Source organism: Cydia amplana, chromosome 15 (genome assembly GCF_948474715.1).
Source record: "Cydia amplana chromosome 15, ilCydAmpl1.1, whole genome shotgun sequence".
In the NCBI taxonomy this organism is placed as follows: domain Eukaryota; kingdom Metazoa; phylum Arthropoda; class Insecta; order Lepidoptera; family Tortricidae; genus Cydia; species Cydia amplana.
The window spans coordinates 9,147,161-9,170,351 of NC_086083.1; the positions used below are offsets into that span (position 1 = coordinate 9,147,161).

The 23,191-nt window shown below is 39.9% G+C and overlaps 1 protein-coding gene and 1 non-coding gene across 4 annotated transcripts in view; both read left to right on the forward strand.

Moving 5' to 3' along the window:
- The window catches only part of LOC134654566 (synaptotagmin-10-like), a 101,692-nt gene that overhangs the window by 33,644 nt on the left and 44,857 nt on the right, over positions 1 to 23,191 (forward strand). Inside the window, exons 2-3 of one of the 3 annotated variants that reach the window (XM_063510032.1) lie at positions 15,282 to 15,435; positions 17,096 to 17,240. In XM_063510032.1, the coding sequence (XP_063366102.1) occupies positions 15,282 to 15,435; positions 17,096 to 17,240 (299 nt within the window). Of the gene's footprint in view, positions 1 to 15,281; positions 15,436 to 15,856; positions 15,971 to 17,095; positions 17,241 to 23,191 lie in introns of those variants that run through there. The other 2 variants (XM_063510031.1, XM_063510030.1) reach the window with 2 other exon arrangements.
- On the forward strand, positions 16,940 to 17,011 carry Trnat-cgu (transfer RNA threonine (anticodon CGU)). Its single transcript has one exon. It is a non-coding gene; the product is annotated as a tRNA-Thr (tRNA).

Consider the following 23,191-nt stretch of genomic DNA (forward strand, 5'->3'; position numbering starts at 1 on the left):
TGCTCTCATATTAAATATTTTTAACATGTTTTTTTAAAGAAACAAATATGATAACTTTGATAACTAATACTACATAGAATGTTCTTACGAAGCAGTTCCTTAAATTTCACTAAAGGCAATGTGACATGACATCGTGAGTTATTACTGTCTCTATAACTGTAATAAATTATCTCGCCGTCTCATATTTTACAAAGACACGATTTCTACGAATCGAGATAAAGTAAAGTTGAGAAAAGCAACATTACCTCATCGTCCTTATATAATGATATAACCTTTACTCTTTGTCCTGAAAACTTGCAGTATATTTAATATTTAACAGAGTATCTTAACCAACTATCCAGCATCAAAATTCTACTAAGTAAATTGCTGCGTGTGGATTTTGATTTTGATTAGGATATAAATAATACAGAGATATGCCCTATTCAAAAAAAATGGGACACTATAGGTGAATGACCCAAGAGTCATTGCGAAAATGTACAATTTGTCTAACTACCTACCTATGTATGATATAACTTACACAAGTACACATAATCGAATATGTATTATTACTGTACTTACATATACAAAAAGTAAGTAATTTGATATAAGCTTAACATGATTAAGTTTCTTTTTTGCGTATTTCCTTTGGCCGCTTTCACATCATCAGCATGTAGCATGTCGCCGTATGTCTGACGTGTTTGTACTGAAATTTCAGAAATCTCTGCTCAAGCAGATACCGGTGTACGTGAATTTAATGTAGCTAACAATATTTGTATCAACCAACAAATGGGTATCCAACACGAACAAATATACGAAGCGAAGGTAGAAGCGTATCAAAAATGTGGGTTCGTGTCAATGCTCCGAGATACGTTTGAATAAATATTGTACTAATAAATTGTCACAAAAATATAATCTGTTTATACACGGCAACGTTCTCTGAAAAATTCCAACGCGCATTACTTACTCCCTAACATCATCCCTCCGCAAACTTAACCAATAGTATTCTTAGTTTTTACTCGGCGAGTCGAACGTTAAGAAACCAGTACGGCTACCATCAGTTTGGCACTGACATAAACGGCATCGAGAACGTAATTTACTTTCTATACCTACATCTCGCTCGTACTCGCATATATTAGTGCGAACGAGATGTAGGTATAGAATGTAAATTACGTTCTTGATGGTGTTTATGTCAGTTTCGACACTGTCAGTGAGTCATGGTACGGGCTCAGGCGGCGAGAAACCAGGAGCACGATTCAGATTAAAATATGTATTTGTTATGGTTTTGATCTTATACTGATACTACCTTGAAGATAGCTCACGCTGATTGGTGCATGCGAAATGAAATTAAATTCGTGCGAGAATGTGTCAGTAACGAAAGATTGGTTAATTAAGAGTATTCACTCCGTTGAAGCCTATGTTGCGGTTTTAACTACTTTTAAAAACAAATAGTCAAAAAATACTCCGAACAAATCGTCCAAAAATTATAACAAAAAAAACTATTAATCTGCTTTTAAGTTTGTGATTTCAACTTTTTTCAAGTGTGCAAAAGAGAAAGGTCACATTAGTAAATATAGGGCATTATCTATGAAAAGGGACCTTGTTGTCGATGGCGCTTACGCCGCTCAGCGTCGCGCGGCATTGTATTTATATCGGAGCATCGTTAATAATGGCGTAAGCGCCATCGACAATAAGGTCCCTTTTCATAGATAACGTCACATTATTATGATGGTAAAAGAATCCAAATTGAATTGACGTGTAAAATTTGTACAATTTTATCAATAAATGTATCTTATCTTATCTAATACGGACAAGCGTGGCTGCTGGGATTAAGTGTGGCTGAGTTCACATTTGGGCCTGTTTACTCATTAATTAGATGAGTTACAGTCGTACATTTGCTACTTGCTACTTGCGTTTAGTGGCAATTGTATGATCTCTCAATACACCCATCAATCAATGTGTAAACACTAAACAGGCCCCAATGTGAAAGTCAGCCATACTTATCCCGCAGCCACACATGCAACTATACTCTATTGTAAAGAGTATTGTACACTTAAATCTTTAAGTGTTCGACTCGTCTAAGTGGGGTTAGCGACACGCATAAACCACCCCCAACACATTAGCGCTCTCAACTCACACCCAAATCTCTCCACTTAGTCAACTTCCGCCACTTCGGGTTCAGTGTCCTAGCCTCATCTGAATAGATCTAACACCACTTACGAGGCCGCGTTAGAAGCAAATATTTTATGTCTCGACTAAGTTTGGTCGTTTAGAAAGATCCTTTAGCAAATTCAGTCTGCGTAAATAAATTACATCGAATATTTGCAGCTCTAATGACAAAGACAAAGGTTCTAGTAATATGATGGGTCTTAATACGTTTTGCTTCCGTTGAAGCTCAGATCGCACTCTGTGGATGGAGCCTGTGTGGTCACAGAATCAACAAAGATGTGAGTGTTTTACAACTATTCTGATCCTATTGGTGTCTGTTTAGTTTAGTTCAGCCCTTTAGTACAGTCGCCACCATCAGATATATCGGAGCGGCCAAGGTGTTCACAATATCTGAACACGCGCTCTAACGCCTTGACAATACAGGCGTGTTCAGATATTTGCAAGCGCCTTGGGCGCTCCGATATATCTGATGGCGACTGTACATGATACAATATCTGTTGAGTGTGGTTATGTTGATTTTAGAAAATGAAAATGTGGGGTAATTGACCCGATGATTGCCCTTTTAAAGTAAACTCAGCTACGGTTAAAAGGTCGGTCATAGGTCTTCAGTCTTTGTGCATTTGGTATCAGCTAATTATAATAATTAATAATATTATTTTAACGTAGTCGCCTGAAAAGCTGGCCTTTATATGATATGTACATTTTATATGTCTTTAATTTGATGTATTAGGTACATAACGTATATACGAGGGGTGTTCAAAATATTCTCGGTATGAGAATGAAAACAAACAAGTACGAAAAGTTTGATATTTTTATTTTTCAATATACTCCCCCCCTATGTTCATACACTTAAAAGATCGATCAATTATTTTTTTTAATCCCTCGTAAAAATATTTTTTATCTTTCGTGTAAAAATGCTCCTCCACTGCCGCCTTCAATGCTTCATCGTCAGAAAATTTATTTCCACGCAGATCCTTTTTAAGATTGGGGAGCAAAAAGAAGTCGCTGAGGGCTAAGTCCGGACTATACGGTGGGTGAGTAACAGTTTTAAACCCACATTCAACAATAGCTGCCTTGGCAATATGAGCAGTATGGACGGGGGCGTTGTCATGCAGAAGCAGAATACCTTTGGTTAACTTTCCTCGCCTTTTTTCTTTAATTACATCCTTTAATTGACGTAGAATGTTAGCGTAGTACTGTCCTGTGATATTTACACCTTTTTCTTTATAATCGATTAGTAATACTCCTTCACAATCCCAAAATATCGTGGCCATGACCTTGCCAGCTGAAGGGATGACCTTGAACTTCTTGGGATGAGCTGAACCCTTAATGTGCCACTGCATGGACTCTTGTTTACTCTCTGGGTCATAATGATGAACCCAGGTTTCATCTCCAGTAACTATTCTTTGCAGCACCTCATCAGGATTTTCACCGCACAGGTCAATAAAATCGGAACAACAAGCTACACGCATGTCTTTTTGAAGCCGAGTCAGCATTCGCGGAACCCATCTTGCACTTACTTTTGACATATTAAGATGGTCATGTATAATATCATGTACGGTACCAATAGAGAGATTGGTTACTTGTGCTATAGATTTTACCTTCACTCGACCATCTTCCAATATAGGTTTTTCCACTTTATCAATATTTTCTTGTGAAGTAGCTACTACAGGCCGGCCAGGTCTAGGGTCATCTTCAATACTCTCCCTTCCGCGTTTAAACTCGCTTGACCACTTTTGAATGGTAGATAAAGAAGGAGCAGACTCACGGTAAACACAATCCATTTCCACATATTTGACATATTAAGATGGTCATGTATAATATCATGTACGGTACCAATAGAGATATTGGTTACTTGTGCTATAGATTTTACCTTCACTCGACCATCTTCCAATATAAGTTTTTCCACTTTATCAATATTTTCTTGTGAAGTAGCTACCACAGGCCGGCCAGGTCTAGGGTCATCTTCAATACTCTCCCTTCCGCGTTTAAACTCGCTTGACCACTTTTGAATGGTAGATAAAGAAGGAGCAGACAGACAGAAGGAGGAGACAGACAGACACGGTAAACACAATCCATTTCCTCTTTTATGGTTTTTTGATTTTTACCCTGTTTTGTCAAGAATTTTATCACGCATCGATGTTCTAATTTAGTTAACATTGTCAATTCGCACATGATGTTCATGTTTGTTCAGCAATTGCAGAAAAACAAAAGACCATCTCGGTTCGAATTATACTTTTTTTTAATGTCAATGAATAAACCTTAGCGGCCAGTAACGAAATAAATTTTAGAAGAGGTCGTAAGATATCAATACCGAGAATATTTTGAACGCCCCTCGTACTTAATAAACCTACCTATAAGTACTATGCTATAGCTGGTCAAGCAGATCTTGTCAGTAGAAAAAGGCGGCAAATTTGAAAAATGTGGGCGTGAAGGGATATCGTCCCATAGAAAATTTAAATTTCGCGCCTTTTTTTACTGACAAGATTTGCTTGACCAGCTATATTTGTACTTATAAGTTAATATAATTAAAATCTATGTGATGTTTCCTCTTTTTTAAACTTTTTCGGAGAACCTTTAGGTATCAATCACATTTTAAAGTTCATAATCAAATAATTATTAATTCCTTTATTTCGTTTGGGTCTTAGGTTAGGGTTTTACAATGTGAGTATAAAAGTAGGTACAATACCAAAACGCTTACAAAACATTACAAAAATATATAAAACCTTATAAACCTTTAATTATTACAGAAAAGCGAAATTCCAACCTGAAAGTTAAGCAAGAATTATATGTAATTGGTTAACAGGTTAATGAATCAAATCTTGTAATCCATTTGTATTTTGTAATGCATTTATAAAACATTTCTGGCTATGAATAATGAACATGACTTATAAGTTTCGTAGGTACGTGTTCGAGTTACATAAATTTGGATCATATTCACAACGTGAGAAAGTCGCATTTCCAAGATTTAAGCATATTTGGAAGATATGCTTTATACAAGTTGATGACGTACGCCGTTTAAAAGTCTAGACGCAAGCCTGACTGTGTTGACAGGTTTATGTAAACAATTTCCTTTTGCTAACAGGATTATTATAAAGCCGTTAGAAAACGCTTTAGGGGTGTAAAATATTCTTTCCTAGGAAATTTAGACTTAGTAAATTTTGTCAAATTACTGTTTATTAGAAACCTAAACATTGTAATAAGGATAACTGTCTCTTAGATAGCAGATAAATCGGTTTAATTTTGTACTATACTGTACCCGCCTGTATTTTGTTATTCAGCCTATGTATGTACGACCTAATAAAGTACGATACCTGCCATATCCAACTAGACAACGCCTGGATTACGTACTGGAGATAAAATGACAAAAAATAAGCGTAACATTAACTCAGCCTATTAACCCAGATTGTCTTAGCATGTCTAGTCAGTGGAACATCTGTTCTGTATGAGTGAGTTAACCTGTCTGCCGTTAATCCATTTTGTGGTAAGCCTGGTTTAGTCGCCTAAGCACACCGTCACGGCGAAGTATTTTTTATCGGTGGAAAAATCCCGCTGTGTATAAACGTGCAGGTTCATCGTTTATTCAGGGAGCGATAACGTTACTCTTGTTTTCGTAATATAATGTATGTATGGTATATTTTTAGTGTAGAATATCACATGTTCTGTTTTTGTTTGTTATATGAAACATACTACACGTGATTTGACGTTAGAATATTTTTACCTATATACGAATAGATATGACTTACTCCATGTTTCTGTTTTAAATGATGAAATATAAATAGGTTATTGGGTTATAAATTGGGCACTAACTACTAACCTAATTGCAAAGATACGAACTAAGTAATATTTGTTGTAATTTAAACCTACCTAATAGGTAAACAATATGGGACAATCTTATACAATTCGACCTAGACCATAGTCAGCTCAATAAGACTTGTGTTGTACACTAGACGACGATATAATTATATAATAAACAAATAGGTATCAGATAAATACTCAAATAGAGTTTAGTATTCGTCGATTTGTTGTAATTGGGATGGCAAAAGCTAAAAATTCAAGAAACTTTAAAAAGGAGGAGGACTTTTTGTAGTATCTGTTTTAAATAAAAGGTGAAAAATAGTGAGAATGTGATCAATAAATGTGCTAAGCAATCAATTATATTTCCGTTATTTTCGAACAGCTATCAGTCCATTTACTAAAGAATGACATCTTCGTAATGACATTGGAAGATTAATGACAATAATATATGCTGTTTACATTACGTGCCTTATCATAACTAGGGTGTGACCAGTCTACGTTTAAGGGACCGAACTAATGATAGTCCTTTGAACAAAGTCAGCGTCCGGTGAATTAATAAATCAAAGCGGCCATCTTAGGTCGTTGTCGCTCTATCCGTTTTCAGCTTAAGTTATTTTACGACATCCTTTTTCTTTTTAATACTATGTTACCGCTGACCATAGCTCATGCCCGCTTCTTAGATACATCGCACACCAAGAATAAACGGGCATCTGAGCATCTTCCAAGAACGAGCAGAATGTGGAATAAGTTACCACCCCCTTGCGCTACAATATGGGGTTCTTCAAGAAGCGGGTATTCAGGGTTATCAAGAGTCGGCAACGGATAAGTGGCTCCTCCGATGTTGCTTATACCCATTGGGTGACTGTATGACCGCTTCCCGTAAGACGCTCGTCTGCTCGTTTGATGACCATCACAAAAAAAAACAATGACAATATTTTCTGATGGAAAGTGACGGCAGCAAAAGTAACTCATAAGTCCAGTAACAATGAACAATATATTCACCATTGCTTTAAACTCCATTAAGTACATGCGGGTACTACAACAGAGCCACCAAATTCAATTTAGCGATTACCTCATGTCAATAGCATCTACATATTCATCAATAAGTGTCAAGCCAGGCCTTCGGCGCAGCTTACCGACGCGATGTCTGGTGGCGACAAGTACAATCTATCGTCCGACCCCCAACGTTGATTTGATTAAGGCCTGAGGCATATTCGATAGTAACAATATTCTCGATAAGATAATTTCACATCGTTCTATTATTGAAAATCTAGATTTGTCAGAAGTGACATTAAGGTGACAGTCCATTTTCAGCGATAGCTGCACTACTGTTCATTTTAGTATCGAAATTGACAGTAACAGCGACGCGTTCAGTACCAGTAGTGCAGCTGCGGTCAGAAATGGAATGTAACCCATAGGCTCCATATCGTATACCTTTAAACGAGCAACTCTTGTATATATATTTCGGGGAATATCGGAAACGGCTCTAACGATTTCGATGATATTTGCTAAATAAGGTTTTCGGGGGCGAAAAATCGATCTAGCTAGGCCTTATCTCTGGGAAAACGCGCATTTTTGAGTTTTTATATGTTTTCCGAGTAAGGCTCGGTCTCCCAGATATTAAAATTATAATAAAGAACTATCTTGTGCTCGCCACTTCGTCTAAGCGGAATGATGATTTTTGAGACCAAAATTATATATAATCTTTCCCCGGGACTTAAACAATTTCCTTATCAAACTTCATAAAAACGGTTTAGCGTATTTAAGTGTGAAGAGGTAATAGACAGACAGAGAAACAGATGGGGCGGAAATGAGTCTGTTATAAAAATCTTCTATCTTCTCTATAGGTAACCAATTTAAAACACGAGGGATAGGTTTTCAATTCGGCGGAACCTTTGTTTGTTCATGGTTGTGATGTGATCTCATTCAAGGCAGTGTAGTAAAGTTGAAAACTTTGGTAGATTGTAAATATATTATTTTTCAATATATTTCTAATTTAGTAAAATAATGAAATATATTGACTTTCGTTTTACCAAATCACGCCAAAGTCATGAATAAGTCTTTGAAATAGATACCGATCTTGAAGTGAAGCCAGACAACAATATGTAATAATAAAAAGGTACTTAAATATTTCTCATCAATTATAAAAGAAGACAACTTATGTTGAAAGAGATATCTTTAATTAAGAGTCAAAATCATTATTTTATATCTACTTAGAAAAGTAACTTTTTATGCAAATATTTATAAGTCTAGTTTTATTTTCAATTATTAGTTTACGTTTCGAAATTTTCCTTTGTTTGTATTTCGCAATTTTGAAAACTTTCACATCAGTAATGTCGAGCGTAGACTGTAGCTTTTTTCTTTATATTTGTTCTCCGAAGTGAAGAAACGCAAGTCAGGAACGCGCCGGCCGCTATGTTGCCCAGAAGTCCGCTTTACCTCCAATTTACCACCAATTACCGGGATGTGTTTATGTGGAATAAAAACACATATTTAACTTAATAATACTGGAGAGTGTTCAAGCAAAGTGCTTGGGTGGGTGAGTAAAACTCTCTGAATAAGCAACCAAGATCGGGGTTTATATAGGCAGAATATCCCGTCGTAGGTACTTTTCCAGCAACTAGGGAGTGTTACATGGAGAGTCAGTTTTATTTATTTCGACCAATCACCTTAATCTAATACATTTTATTAAATACAGTGATACAAGACTTAAAACTAGGCACATAACATTCCACACAATACATTAACATGATATAAACGGTAAAAAACACATAAAAGTAAAATTACACGAAATTACACGTAAAATCAAGATTAAACTAAAACATGCATGATTAAGAGCTATTCACGACAGTCTCCCCCACGTGTGCCAACACCGTCTTCATGTGAGGAGTGGATGGGTATAAGCCGGGAAACTGGGCGGCGGACGTCACCTGCGCGGGTGCGAACAATGGCCACTCTTACATGGCCATCCGGGCCGGAAAAGAGCTGGACGATTACGCCTCTGGGCCACGTTCCTCGTGGCATGGAGCAGTCGCTTATCATGACGCTGTCGCCTACGTGCAATCTCTGTATGTTGTGATGAGCGTCGGGTATATTCGTAGCTGCAGCGGTAGATGATAGTGGATTCGTTCGAGGCCTTTTTAATGGTAAGTCGCCCACGGGAACCTTGAGGTTGGCCCCGCGACAGGTTCGACACCATTGGCGCTTACCTGATCGATAACGAATACTACCGCGCAGTCCGACTATGTGATATTTTTGTTTTAACTCGCTTATCACTGTCGAGTGGTTGCCGTTGTACAGAGCGTGAAAATGATGAATTAGCAGCTTGGCGAAGTCTTCTTTAGCGCGTAGGACGGGTACTTGCTTACTTCCACCGTCTGTCACGATGACTCCGTATTCGTCAAGTTTTACTGCTATTCTGCGTAGCGGAGATTTTTTCGGTAGCGCACGCCCAGCTTCCAGGGACTTTACTTCCTCTGAATAGGCTTCATATTGGCTCCGTTTGATTAGCGATATCTCAGCTAAAATCAAATTCCCCTTGATCATTTCTGTGTCTGTATTCTTATATGGCAACTTGGCGTTATTTACCTCGGTGGCAACCAGAACTCTAGCCGTGGCCCTAACTAAATGCGTATATTCGGAAAAACTGTTTACCTTAGGTAGGTACTCGAATTTACTTTTAGTTTTCTTATTTGAGCGCACGGATTTTGACGCGCGTCGTCGTGTTTGACACGTCGCGGCGTTGTCGGCGACGGGCGCGAGCGTTTCAATTATTGACGATCGCGGCTTATGGTCGCTTTTAGGTTCGGGTTCTACAGCCCACCGGGAGGTTGCTCCTACTTGAGCAGGTTTGCCTCGGTCAAACGTCGACGCGGGCCGCGTTGTGGCCAATATCTGCGCGGTGGGCACGTCTTTGGGCGGGCTTAGAGAGCTTTCGCTCCCCCCGACGAAAGACGTGTTACCTTTTCTACCTACGCTAGATTTTATCGCGGACGTGTTTGACGTGAAGCTAACTGTGTTTACGGCTCGTGCCCAGCTAACCTTAGTTGCAGACGAGGCCGTGTGTAATCCGTGCAGCAGTCTATGATGACTTGCTTCGCATTCGCCTACGCCGCACGCTACGTATTTGCATGTATTCGGCTGATGAGGCGCGGATTTTAAACACTTAAAACACAGCCGCGCACCCTTCGCTAGTTCCCATCTATCAGAAATCGTTGCCGCAGTAAACTGTGCGCACGTGCTAACGAAGTGATGCTCATTACAAATGGGGCACGTATTGCGCGGCGGGACAGAGATGGACGATTCCTGATCGAATCTAGCTCCGGTTGGTGCGGGTTTTTTTCTACTATTACTATCGCGGTGCTTTACCTGTGCGATAGTAGACTTACTGCGCGAACTACTTTTCGAATAGCGTGAGTAAGTTTCGTGGGAATCCGTGCTAGAGTCGCGGGAGGACGCGGGGGCGCGGGACCTAGTGAGAGCTTTGCTCGATCGTCTGGGTTCGCGCTCAGAAGAAACCGTGTTCCCTACATTTCGCGATCTATTTCCCGTATCACGTGTGTATGTTTCGTGGGAATCTGACTCCGAATCCGAACTATATTCACGGTAGAACGCGGGGGCACGAGACCCAGAGAGAGCTTGGCTCGATCGTCTCGGTTCGTGCACAGAGGAAACCGCATTCACTGCATTCCGTGACCTCGAATCCGACCTATCGTCACGGTAGAACGCGGGGGCACGAGACCCAGAGAGAGCACGGCTCGATCGTCTCGGTTCGCGCACAGAGGAAACCGCATTCACTGCATTCCGTGATTTCGAATCCGACCTATAGTCACGGTAGAACGCGGGGGCACGAGACCCAGAGAGAGCACGGCTCGATCGTCTCGGTTCGCGCACAGAGGATACTGCATTCACTGCATTCCGTGATTTCGAATCCGACCTATAGTCACGGTAGAACGCGGGGGCACGAGACCCAGAGAGAGCACGGCTCGATCGTCTCGGTTCGCGCACAGAGGATACCGCATTCACTGCATTCCGTGATCTATTGGACGGCTTATGTAGGTTTACGCGCTTGGCCGCAGTGCTAATTTCGTTAAGAAACTCGGATATCGCAACTAACCCGGGTGATTCTATGTTAGACTGCCTGTATTTGGCCCATTCATAGCGCACTATCAGATTCAACTTATCCACGATTTTATTCACAAGCTCAGGCGCGTGTAAATAGTTTTCTTGACGCAACGATCGAATGGTGGCGACGGCGTTCGCGATATGCGCGGCAAATGAGGCGATATTCGCATTGTCTTCGGACAAACGCGGCATGCGTTTGATGTTATGTATTTCCGTAAGAACAATTTCCTCAGGGTCGCCGAACTGCCGTTCTAGCGCTTCCATTATTTCGTACGGATCCTGAACCGTGTACATGATTGATTTTACGGCGGTCCGAGCTTCGCCCTTAAGTGCGCGCCTAATCCGACTCACGTTATTGACGGGACTAAACATGGGCGACGTATCCTCGAACTCTGCCCTAAATGATATCCACTCGGTGATATCTCCGCCGAATGCGGGTAATTCTGGCGGTTTATGGTACATTGGCGCGTAGGTACCGTGCGGTACCTCTAAAAAGCGCGGTTGCGGTCTGCTAGCCCGATCGGCGGCTACACGCGGCGCGGTCTCTTTCGGCGGCGGGATTTTAACGTTTTCACTCGCGATCTCGCGCTGTAACCTAGCTTGTCGTTCTACCCAACTTCTAGTCCGTTCTTCGACGGTCGCGCCACTGCTGCCGACAGACTGCGCCTTCAATTGCACAACCTGCAGCCTTAACTTTGCAGTGTCGGACTCTGCCTTAGCAACGGTTAGAGCGGCTTTATGAACCTCGAGCTCGGCCATTAGCACGGCTAATTTATTATCGCGTTCCCTATTTACCGATTCGCGATTTCTCTTTGACGATTTGCGATCAGACGGCGCCCGCGGCGGCGGCGCGACATCGGTGTCTTTATGCACTAGCGTATTTGACCTACTGCGAACTACTACCGTATTGTCGAACGCTTCCGAGTGTACCGACTCGTTCTCACCGGTAGTGTTCCGGTTGCCACTGGTGCCCTTGCTCCACGTATTGGTCTCGCCGGACGTAGTCTTTCCGGACGAGGGGGTAGGGGTGTCCATGTTCGGTGCGGGGGCAGGCTGGCCCCTGGTGCGCGAGCGAAGGCTTCGTGCTCCCTTTTCGGACATCTTCTTCTTGGAACCACTTCACTTTACACTTTACACACGCGGGGGGTCCCTAACTATATACCTGCCTACGCCTATGATCTGACGTTACAGAGCGCAACGTCGATGCCCTAAGCGTGGATCCCTCGTGGCACTGAGTCTCCCGCAATGGCAAAGTGCAATGCCTAGAGCGTTTGAAAGCAGTGTGTTGGTATCAACCATGTGACACATGCAACGAAAGTTGCCAGGACGCGTGAGTGGAGGAAAACCTACAACACTGCACGGTCCGTCCGGCAAGCCGGTAATTGGGGTATGGAAAGGTTATTGGGGTAGGGTCTGAACCGAAGCGAACTTCTAGGCTCAGCGCGTACTTTATTCTTTCTTGCCGTCTGAGTTAAGCAATAGTTCGCTTGAAACTCAGCGCGTACTTTATTCTTTCTTGCCGTCTGAGTTAAGCAATAGTTCGCTTGAAACTCAGCGCGTACTTTATTCTTTCTTGCTGTCTGAGTTAAGCAATAGTTCGCTTGAAACTCAGCGCGTACGTGTTTCTTTCTTCATTCGGCAGCGAAGGACCAAACTGTCGAGCGTAGACTGTAGCTTTTTTCTTTATATTTGTTCTCCGAAGTGAAGAAACGCAAGTCAGGAACGCGCCGGCCGCTATGTTGCCCAGAAGTCCGCTTTACCTCCAATTTACCACCAATTACCGGGATGTGTTTATGTGGAATAAAAACACATATTTAACTTAATAATACTGGAGAGTGTTCAAGCAAAGTGCTTGGGTGGGTGAGTAAAACTCTCTGAATAAGCAACCAAGATCGGGGTTTATATAGGCAGAATATCCCGTCGTAGGTACTTTTCCAGCAACTAGGGAGTGTTACATGGAGAGTCAGTTTTATTTATTTCGACCAATCACCTTAATCTAATACATTTTATTAAATACAGTGATACAAGACTTAAAACTAGGCACATAACATTCCACACAATACATTAACATGATATAAACGGTAAAAAACACATAAAAGTAAAATTACACGAAATTACACGTAAAATCAAGATTAAACTAAAACATGCATGATTAAGAGCTATTCACGACAAGTAACTCTCTCACACTTTACCAGTTATTACACACCTACTTTATAGAAAATACCTAAGATAATTGTAATGACGTCACCTAAAAAAACATCAAGCTTTTCTCGTCTTGGCCATTAGTGGCTCAAGACTTACTAAAGATGTGTTTTCTACATTTGTCGACGTTTTCCCCTAATTCGTACTAAGTGTCCTTTATTTTGTTTTATTAGGGTTTTTATTTGAGCTACCTATGCTTTCTATGAGGAAACTTTCAAGTCCTTGTCGTTGTTGTACAGTCAGCAGCAGAAGTTGCTAAGCGGGCCAGGTGTTCAAAATGATCTTGACGCGACTTTATTGTTAAGAAGAGCGTGTCGAGGTAATTTTGAACACCTCGCCCGCTTAGAAATATTTGCTGATTTTGATATACATCGCATATATAATACGTACAACACCCACAAATAAATTTACGAAAATTTCTGAGACTTAAATGACAAACTAACGATACGAGTAGGTATGTACCGTTTGTGCGTCTACGCACATATTGTGCCACTTCGGGCGTCTTAAGCGTCCATAATGTGGTAAGGCGGTGTCCGGTTAACAATACGTTGTGCAGTCGACGTCAAATATATGTTTACATTTTTCTTCTTATTACAAAGGAGTAAGGTGCAAAGGGGTAAACATATCTTTGACGTATACTGTACGCTTGGATTTCCACCGTCCTGGTATAAATGATTCCGTGAAGTCACACGAGTATCCAATACACGTGTTCCGTTTGAATACATTAATGATACTGATATTTTGAGGCCGTATTTATAGGAAAGGGGTCGCAAATTATTACGTTTCACTTTCTTTCCTTCGGTTTCAACGATCAGGAGGTTTATTTTGCACGAGTTTCCATGAAATGAACAACATAATATAGATTTAAAAAAGGAACATGAAAATAAAAATATTGTAATACGAAATACTTCTTCATAAAAAATGGGTAAGAGCGCATACACGGCTATCGACTTAAGTCTTCGTAGAACTCTTTGACAATCTATACAATTTGTATTGATTTTAAATACAATCTAAAAAACATTTCAAAAAATATCGTTCAAATCTAATCTCGTTTCAACAAATATTTATGCGCCAATTTTCCCTCTGACATTCTGGTGGATTCAAATGAATTACAATCGAATTATTTATTTGAAATCGAATTTGATTGAAATTTGTACCTTAATGCATTTAGCAGGCCAATTAAATAACAAAGCTGTATTTACATTGAAATTAATATTGAAGGAAAATAATTTGTTTCGAAAGAAAGGCTCAATAGCTTAATAGAGGATTAAAGCAATCGGGTCTGTATCAAGATTACAAATTTGAAACCATTTGTAAATTTTTCCTTTAATTTATTAATTATTTGGATTAAGCTACTGATTTTTTTGTATAGGAGCTTCTTCCTTGTCTCTTCGCACAAATACGTCACTTTCTTCAAACAAACGTTTCTTCCTACCTACGTTTCTTCAAACAAATGCGTCACTTTTGACACTTGTCTGACACTGACGTATCCGATCCATATCGTTGCAATATGTTATATTTGACGTAGGTATCTTAAAGTTCGAATATGGCTGCTATAGTTCGGTTTTTTTAGCATAAGAAAGAACTTGAAAGAAGGTAAGCGATTTTGACATGTCTTTTAATTGAAAAACACTTTTTTAAAATCAATAACTGTTACTTATGAAAGCAGAAGACTATAAAAAATCGTATTAGATTCATAATTGTTACATATTTACCGTATCTTATTTTTAAAATGTATATTTCAATTAAAAGTCACATCTAGATTGTTTACCTTATTTTTAATGCTAAAAAAACGAAGTATAGCCAGTTACCAATGTAGGTAGGTTTTTAATGCCGCATAAGGGTAACATTCCATTTCTGACCGCAGCTGCACTACTGGTACTGAACGCGTCGGTGTTACTGCCAATTTCCATAGTAAAATGAACAGTAGTGCAGTTGTCGTTGGAAATGGACTGTCACCTTAAGAAACGTGTGTTACCATTATCTCATAATCTATTTTCCTTCGCCCACAGTTGCGTGGCAACCCGAGAGTCTCGAGGACCTGTCAGGGCTCCGCAGCAGCTCGGTGGACTACGCCGCCGCGCTCCTCCTGGCTGTCATGGCGGCCGTGTTGCTGGCCGCCGTCGGTTATCATTGCGCCGCCACGTGGCGATGGATCGTGGGGAGGTGTGTACGGTAATAGCCCCTTCCCTTTCTTGCTGTCCTTGTGAAGCTTCCGTTTCTTTCTGTTGCTTGGCTCGGTGGACTACGCTGTCGCGCTACTCCTGGCTGTCATGGCGGCCGTGTTGCTGGCCGCCGTCGGCTACCACTGCGCCGCCACGCGGCGATGGATCGTGGGGAGGTGTGTACGGTAATAGCCCCTTCCCTTTCTTGCTGTCCTTGTGAAGCTTCCGTTTCTTTCTGTTGCTTGGCTCGGTGGACTACGCTGTCGCGCTACTTCTGGCTGTCATGGCGGCCGTGTTGCTGGCCACCATCGGCTACCACTGCGCCGCCACGCGGCGATGGATCGTGGGGAGGTGTGTACGGTAATAGCCCCTTCCCTTTCTTGCTGTCCTTGTGAAGCTTCCGTTTCTTTCTGTGGCTTGGCTCGGTGGACTACGCCGCCGCGCTAACTCCTGGCTGTCATGGCGGCCGTATTGATCGCCGCCGTCGGCTACCACTGCGCCGCCACGTGGCGATGGATCGTGGGGAGGTGTGTACGGTAATAGCCCCTTCCTTTTCTTGCTGTCCTTGTGTGGCTTTCGTTTCTTTCTGTTGCTTGCTGCAATGATTTGTCTTTGACCGCGGGTAGGGTTTGCAATCCGGATCCGGAATGTTTGAAATTATCTGGATCCGGATCCGCGGACCTTCCCATACATTTCGGATCGGTCGTGCAAACCCTAACCGAGGGTATTGGATTTTCCCTTCCTTATTTTTTGCTGTCCATGTAAAGCTTGCGCTTCTCGCTTTATAATGACCTCGGAGCGAATTCCCTTGACTCTGACTTTAGCGGGCGCAGCATGGTTCCATTTTTATCGCCTGTCACTATGCCCGTCACTTTCGCACTTACATACTTATTAGAACGTGACAGGCATGGTGACAAGCGATAAAAATGCGACCGTGCTACCACGGCAGAATCGTCATCATAATGTATGGCAGTGAATTAATTCGGAGTTTGAGGATACAGTTACATTAATCTGGCTGCATCTGGATACATTATCTGGCTTCATGGCGAAATAGGTACTATCTGTATCTGTATTGCAAGGCGCCAAAGACCATGCCAAAGAGGGGGTCAACTCTATAGTTAAGCGTTGGAGTGTTGGCGCTAGCAACGTTACGGTTTTTATTTCGCTTTATATGCGATATGTGTTTATTCTAACAGTAGGTACGTGACTATTATAATCATAACACGTAATTCTGAAGAAAAATGTAGTTTAACAAAACATTACCTATGCATTAAATGTCTCATTTTCTCGTAGATATTTCAAATGACTTATAGACGCAACTGTTGAACAAGAAAGTTATTTAGAAAATGGTTTAGCTTTCTTCTATGCTCAGAACTAGAAGTAAAAGCAGGAAGAAATATCCATACCATCTTTGTCCTTATATTCTCGTATATTTAAAACCTAGCCTAGCCTTTAAAATATAGCATACACCAGAGAATTTGGGACGGGTACACTACAGCCGCCGTGGCCGGGTGGTCTAGTGGTCAGGACGTTAGCCGCGTAAGCTAAAGACGCGGGTTCGATTTCCGCCTCGGCCCCCCATAGACGTTCACTTTTAGTGTATGATATCTATTTCAGTTTATAATTATGTAAAACCTAATTAAATATAAATTGTTTGACAGAAGCCGTCGGGCGTCCGAAGAGAGCAACTGCGATTCCCTGTCTCGCCAAGCCGCTATCCAGATCAGCCACTCGCTACCAGATCTACAGACCGAGCCCCTCAAGCAGGAGTATGTGCAGGAGCATAAGGATCCGGCCAACAAGAAGGTAAGAATGAATGAAATGAATGAAAGAATTAAAGAATGAACTCTTTATTTCAGGCAACTAGTGGCCCATACATAAATACCTTAAAACTAGCATACATATCATAAAAAATAACTATAAACATTAAAAATAACAATTTATGATTTCGATGCATGATCTGTGTTAAGCTCGTCAAACACAGATCATGTGTACAATAGATGTAGCATATACTCGTAAGCTCGACCCTGATCTCTGGAGGGTCTGCCGTGAAAATCGAAATTCGAAAATTGTCTATCTGAGTCTCTGTCAATCGAATATGATAACATCATAGAGATGATTCTTCGAATTTTGATTTCACGATAGCTGTCTTGCACTATAAGCGCTTATTTACCTTATAATATGAAAACGGTACCGCGTTGCATCCACATTTAAAACAGGCGATCGGAAAGGAAAAATAGTGTCCCAGAAACTAACATCTTGGGCTGTTGTACCAAATTAGGGCGGTAAGCAAAAAAATATATGGTTGTCTGTAAAGTCGGTTTACGGACGATAATTTTGCGTGATAACGTCATAAGGAAACATTGATGAAAAATTGCATACTTTTATACGTTACCATGGAGATCTATCCACAACGTGACACTTTTTCGTGCATGCTACCGGTGTTCATCGATTTATAAGACGTTATCACGTCAAAAAATCCGAGTAGCAATCTAGGTACAAGTTAAAGTGCGGCTACTTGTGGTGGCCGTGAAAGTTTGTAAGCCCGTTATGCGAAGTCTCTAGAAGGTAGTCTGTGATCTGAAAGTATCTCGCAAAAACTTTTATTACATTGAGAGCTTCTTCCAAGGACTCAAGTTTATTGTCGTGGACTAATGCATCTTGGGTGAGTTTTTCTACACAATGGGGTGGATGAGAAACGAAGAAATAGAACGTAGGTATGTATACCTATTATCGGAGAAAAGTTCTGTTCTATTTTTAACAAATATAGTTAGTGTTTTAACGATATATATTTGATATATACGTGTAGTTAAGATCTGCATATACATGTACATTTGAAAGCTAGAAATTAGAAATATTGAATTTGTAAAAAAAGCAATCTATCTCAACCGCTAGGCTACCAAATCTACCAATGCTCTCTATCAGAGTGAAATCCAATCTAAGTTTTTTAAGGCAAGTAACAAGTAAAACTATGATACTTTCTCAAATACGATGAACTCATGCAGTACCTACGCACAATATGCACATAGTTTCTAACATCGTTTACATGCATCTTAATCGCGCTTTCCTTTGTCCGGGAATGAGTGACTTCGTAACAGCATTTCAGTTGAGGAAATATTATAACGACCTCTTCACTGCCTCTGAGAGTGTCTCCCGAGGTTAGGTTGCTGCTGTTCCAGACATTACAAAATTGTGATACGTTGGAGAGGTTGTCCATCGCGGTTCAACGCGGAAACGCAGCAAGCGTGATGGGCACCTTTGCGTCGGGGGCGATGTAATTTTCCTTGGCAATTTAGACCGAAAGATGAGACCTAGACGCTCCGAAACATGTCGCGCGAGTGTCTAAAAATACGTAAGTTAAACCGTTTTATTAGCTTAAGTTTAGTATGACTCGCGACAGTTTAAGATTTTTACATAGTTACATTGGTGTGTAGACTTTCAATGCGTCAAACCATGCTTATACGTTTCCTAGCAATTTGAAAAAAGTTTCGTAGTGTGTTTTGTCTATGTGCGCTCCGCTATGATACGCAAACGGTTAACAACCCGTCCTTAAAAATAATTTTAAGGTCAAACTATTAAGTTTTGATATGATAATTTAAAGAGTAATGAAGTGTATAACTTATCTAACTTTGAAGCACCCAAGTATTACAGTTCAGTATTTAAAATGGTGTCCTAGAAAGTTTAGCGGCCAAGTGGTAGCAGAGTTTTCAGTATCTATTTTATTTATTTATTTATATGAGCCTAGAGTATCCCACTGCTGGGAAAAGGCCTCGCTCCTCCCTTTCCACGTATCCCGGTCTTGACCCGTCTATTAATAAAATCCAATAATGCATTAAAGCATATTGTGGTAAAAATACGATATCGTATTGTTGTTAAAACACCTTTTAATATTCGCCTTTTTTTGGCTTGCATCTGTCTTAAATGTAATCTAATCCTGATTCAATATTAATATATTATGTTGTTAATATAACTGTTGGCCCCATGCCATGATTGTAATACATAATACGGGTATATTAAACTTTAATTGTTATTTACGATACAAGTGCGGAAAAGAGGAAATTCGAAACAAGTGGCGATAAATTAAAACACGAGCGAAGGGAGTGTTTTAAATCGACAAGATGTAGGAATTTCCTATTCGCACGTGTATCGTACAGCGTTTATAGTACATATGGCACTTTAAACTTTCGACATACGCACGGAAAGTGCTCTTTCCCGCACTAGTTCGGGAAAGTAGCACCATATGTACCTACTGTAAACTAATTTTAAGGTTTAACACTCATATCTTTAGTCACTCGCAAAATTATGTATCTTTACATACGTATGTATTGTTACTACGTACTTTTTTTGGTATTTAGTAGTAGTAGTAGTAGTAATCACTTTATTGCACATAACACAGGTTTACATAATATTTACAGAAATAAAGGTACAAAGCCGAACTACTTTTTTTTGGTCATAAGGTTAAGGGTCAAACTCACGATAATATCCCACAAAAACAATTTGCTTTTAAAATGTAGATTTTGCAAGGCCTTAATCCTCAACCCATTGGAACGTTGGATTTTAATCAGCACCCTTATGTGAAGCCTGACTTGATGCCTGGGGTGTATTCAGATAAAAAACTAAAACAGTAAATTTCATTGCGCCCTCAGAAATTTGAATATTTATATCAGTAGCTGTCTCTTTCCTATTAGAGGAAGGCCCAGGATAACATATCTCAGCCAAATAAAAGATATAGTTTCTGTCGTGTCGTACGAGGGAGTTAAAAGGCTGGCCCAGAAAAGAGAAGATTGGCGATTACTCCACCGACAAGAGCGTAGCTCTTAAATATTGATGATGATCAGCTTTCCCTTTCTCGTTTACGGAAAATTGCTGTTCCGGACTAGGGTTTGTACGACGGATCCGAAATGTATGGGAGAATCCGCGGATCCGGATCCAGATCCGGATAATTTCATACATTCCGGATCCGGTTTGCAAACCCTATTCCGGACATTTGGGAGGCGTTCGCGGAGCCGAAACCAATACATGCATGCTGCCTTGCCCGTCAAGAGATGCACACGCAGAGGCAGCAGCCAGCTTGTGTGTAAGCACTATTGAGTAGATGTACATAATCAAAAATATACTGGGCTTATGAGCGAGGTGTACTATTCATATCAAATCAATATAAGGTTTTTTTTTCAAATCTGAATACGCCTTCTGAGCTTATTCACGTCCATAGTCCATTACTGGTTTTTGCAAAGCTTTTAAGAACAGCGAGTCTCGAGATAAGCTCTGCTGGGCCTGAGGATGAAAAAATAGCATCGGAAATGTATTTCTTTTATTGTTTTTGATTTCAAAAACATAATAAGTTTAAGCCAAAAATCAAACTCACGGCCACCTGTTTGAAAATCGCACTTCTTATCATTGTACTTAGCGTTAATTAAGACTGCAGTACGGCTACCATCAGTTTGTCACTGACATAAACGCCGTCGAGAACGTAATTTACTTTCTATACATCTCGCTCGTACTCGCATATTTTGACGACCGGTCTGGCCTAGTGGGTAGTGACCCGGCCTGTGAAGCCGCGGTCCTGGGTTCGAATCCCAGTAAGGGCATTTATTTGTGTGATGAGCACAGATATCTGTTCCTGAGTCATGGTTGTTTTCTATGTATTTAAGTATTTGTATATTATATCTATCGTTGTCTGAGTACCCACAACACAAGCCTTCTTGAGCTTACCGTGGGGCTTAGTCAATTTGTGTAAGGAAGTCCTATAATATTTATTTATTATTTATATTAGTGCAAACGAGATCTATAGAAAGTAAATTGCGTTCTCGATAGCGTAAATGTCAGTTTTGAAACTGTCAGTGACTCATGGTACGGGCTCTGGAGTCCTTTGAGTCCTCTGCTTTAAGACTCGACCGTGTTTTTCAGTCACATAATAATTAAGACGAAACTCGTGTTCTTTTCAACTTGTTAGAAACCAGAGTCTTTTATAGAGACTTGAGGCATTTTCAGAGAACTCTCATTTTATTACAAAATAATTCAAAATTCTTTGTCTTCATGTAAAATTCATGGGTTAGGTACACCATACAATAACGCTTATTTCCTCAACTGCTACTAGTATTTTGATAAAACCCACAGAATTTTTGACGAAGTCTTTATTCGGAGAGACGATTCCTTTTAAGTTGCGCTTAAAAAAGACTCAATAGAGGAATAGTCATTCGGTTCTCACGTTTATGTAAAAAGCGGCCAAGTGCGAGTCGGACTCGCCCATGAAGGGTTCCGTATTTAGGCGATTTATGACGTATTAAAAAAAAACTACTTGCTAGATCTCGTTCAAACCAATTTTCGGTGGAAGTTTACATGGTAATGTACATCATATATTTTTTTTAGTTTTATCATTCTCTTATTTTAGAAGTTAGGGGGGGGGACACACATTTTACCACTTTGGAAGTGTCTCTCGCGCAAACTATTCAGTTTAGAAAAAAATGATATTAGGAACCTCAATATCATTTTTGAAGACCTATCCATAGATACCCACACGTATGGGTTTGATGAAAAAAAAAATTTTGAGTTTCAGTTCGAAGTATGGGGAACCCCAAAAATTAATTGTTTTTTTCTATTTTTGTGTGAAAATCTTAATGCGGTTCACAGAATACATCTACTTACCAAGTTTCAACAGTATAGTTCTTATAGTTTCGGAGAAAAGTGGCTGTGACATACGGACGGACAGACAGACGGACAGACAGACAGACATGACGAATCTATAAGGGTTCCGTTTTTTGCCATTTGGCTACGGAACCCTAAAAATGAGACCCAATCTCATTTCACCATAATCTCTAAAAGCCTGTTGGTTCTGCAACCTTTGTTAATGTTATGTTATTATATAATAATAACTTTCCTCCTGTTCCGACCATTATACAAAGAAAATAGCCATTGGCTGCGCAAAGGGTTACATTGAAAAGCTTTCACGGCATTTCACCTATAGGTTGTGTTATAAAAACATGCCTGGTAATGCTATTAAAGGGCAATGAAATTTGTTTTATGAAGTACACACAAAACTGTCTGATTCTTCCGTGTTTTTATACTACGACGGTAGCAAACAAATGTGCGGTCAGTTGATGTGTCAATTATTAAAATTAGGTTTAACAATGTAACAATAACAAAATCTTTATTGACAATAAAAGTTTAATATAATACTTGTAACGATTAGGTACTTAGGTATATACACATATTTTTTCTAACGTAAAATAAATCAATATTCACGATATAATACTATGTATTAACAATAATTAAACTAAAGTATAACGTAGCAAAGGAACACTTCTAAACTTTTTATATTTATATTGTCAATCATAGCAAAATCCCTAAATAAAATGTGTCATTGACTGCGCAATAAAAATTCAATTAGGTAATAAAAACTCGTTTTCAAAGTGTAGTTTAGAAGAAACTTAATCTATCCAAGTTCTTATTTTCTTGAAAGAAATGTAAGCCCTATTTGTTCCTAATAATGTCGTAGGTACTATGGGAAAGATTTAATTTTACGTACGAATAAACTCTGTCTTCTACGAAATAATATGAATATAGTATAATTGTCTAAAAGTCTGAATTTCCAAATTATACTTTTATATATGACTTGCCTTTGAAAGAACCGGAAGACATAATTACAAGCTCGGGAAATATGATTTAGCTTTTAGGAATAATAAGAGATTTAAAAAAATTAATAAGAGATTAATTTTGGAGGTTTATCTTCATTGCGTAAAGGTCTGCTCGTGTCGTTT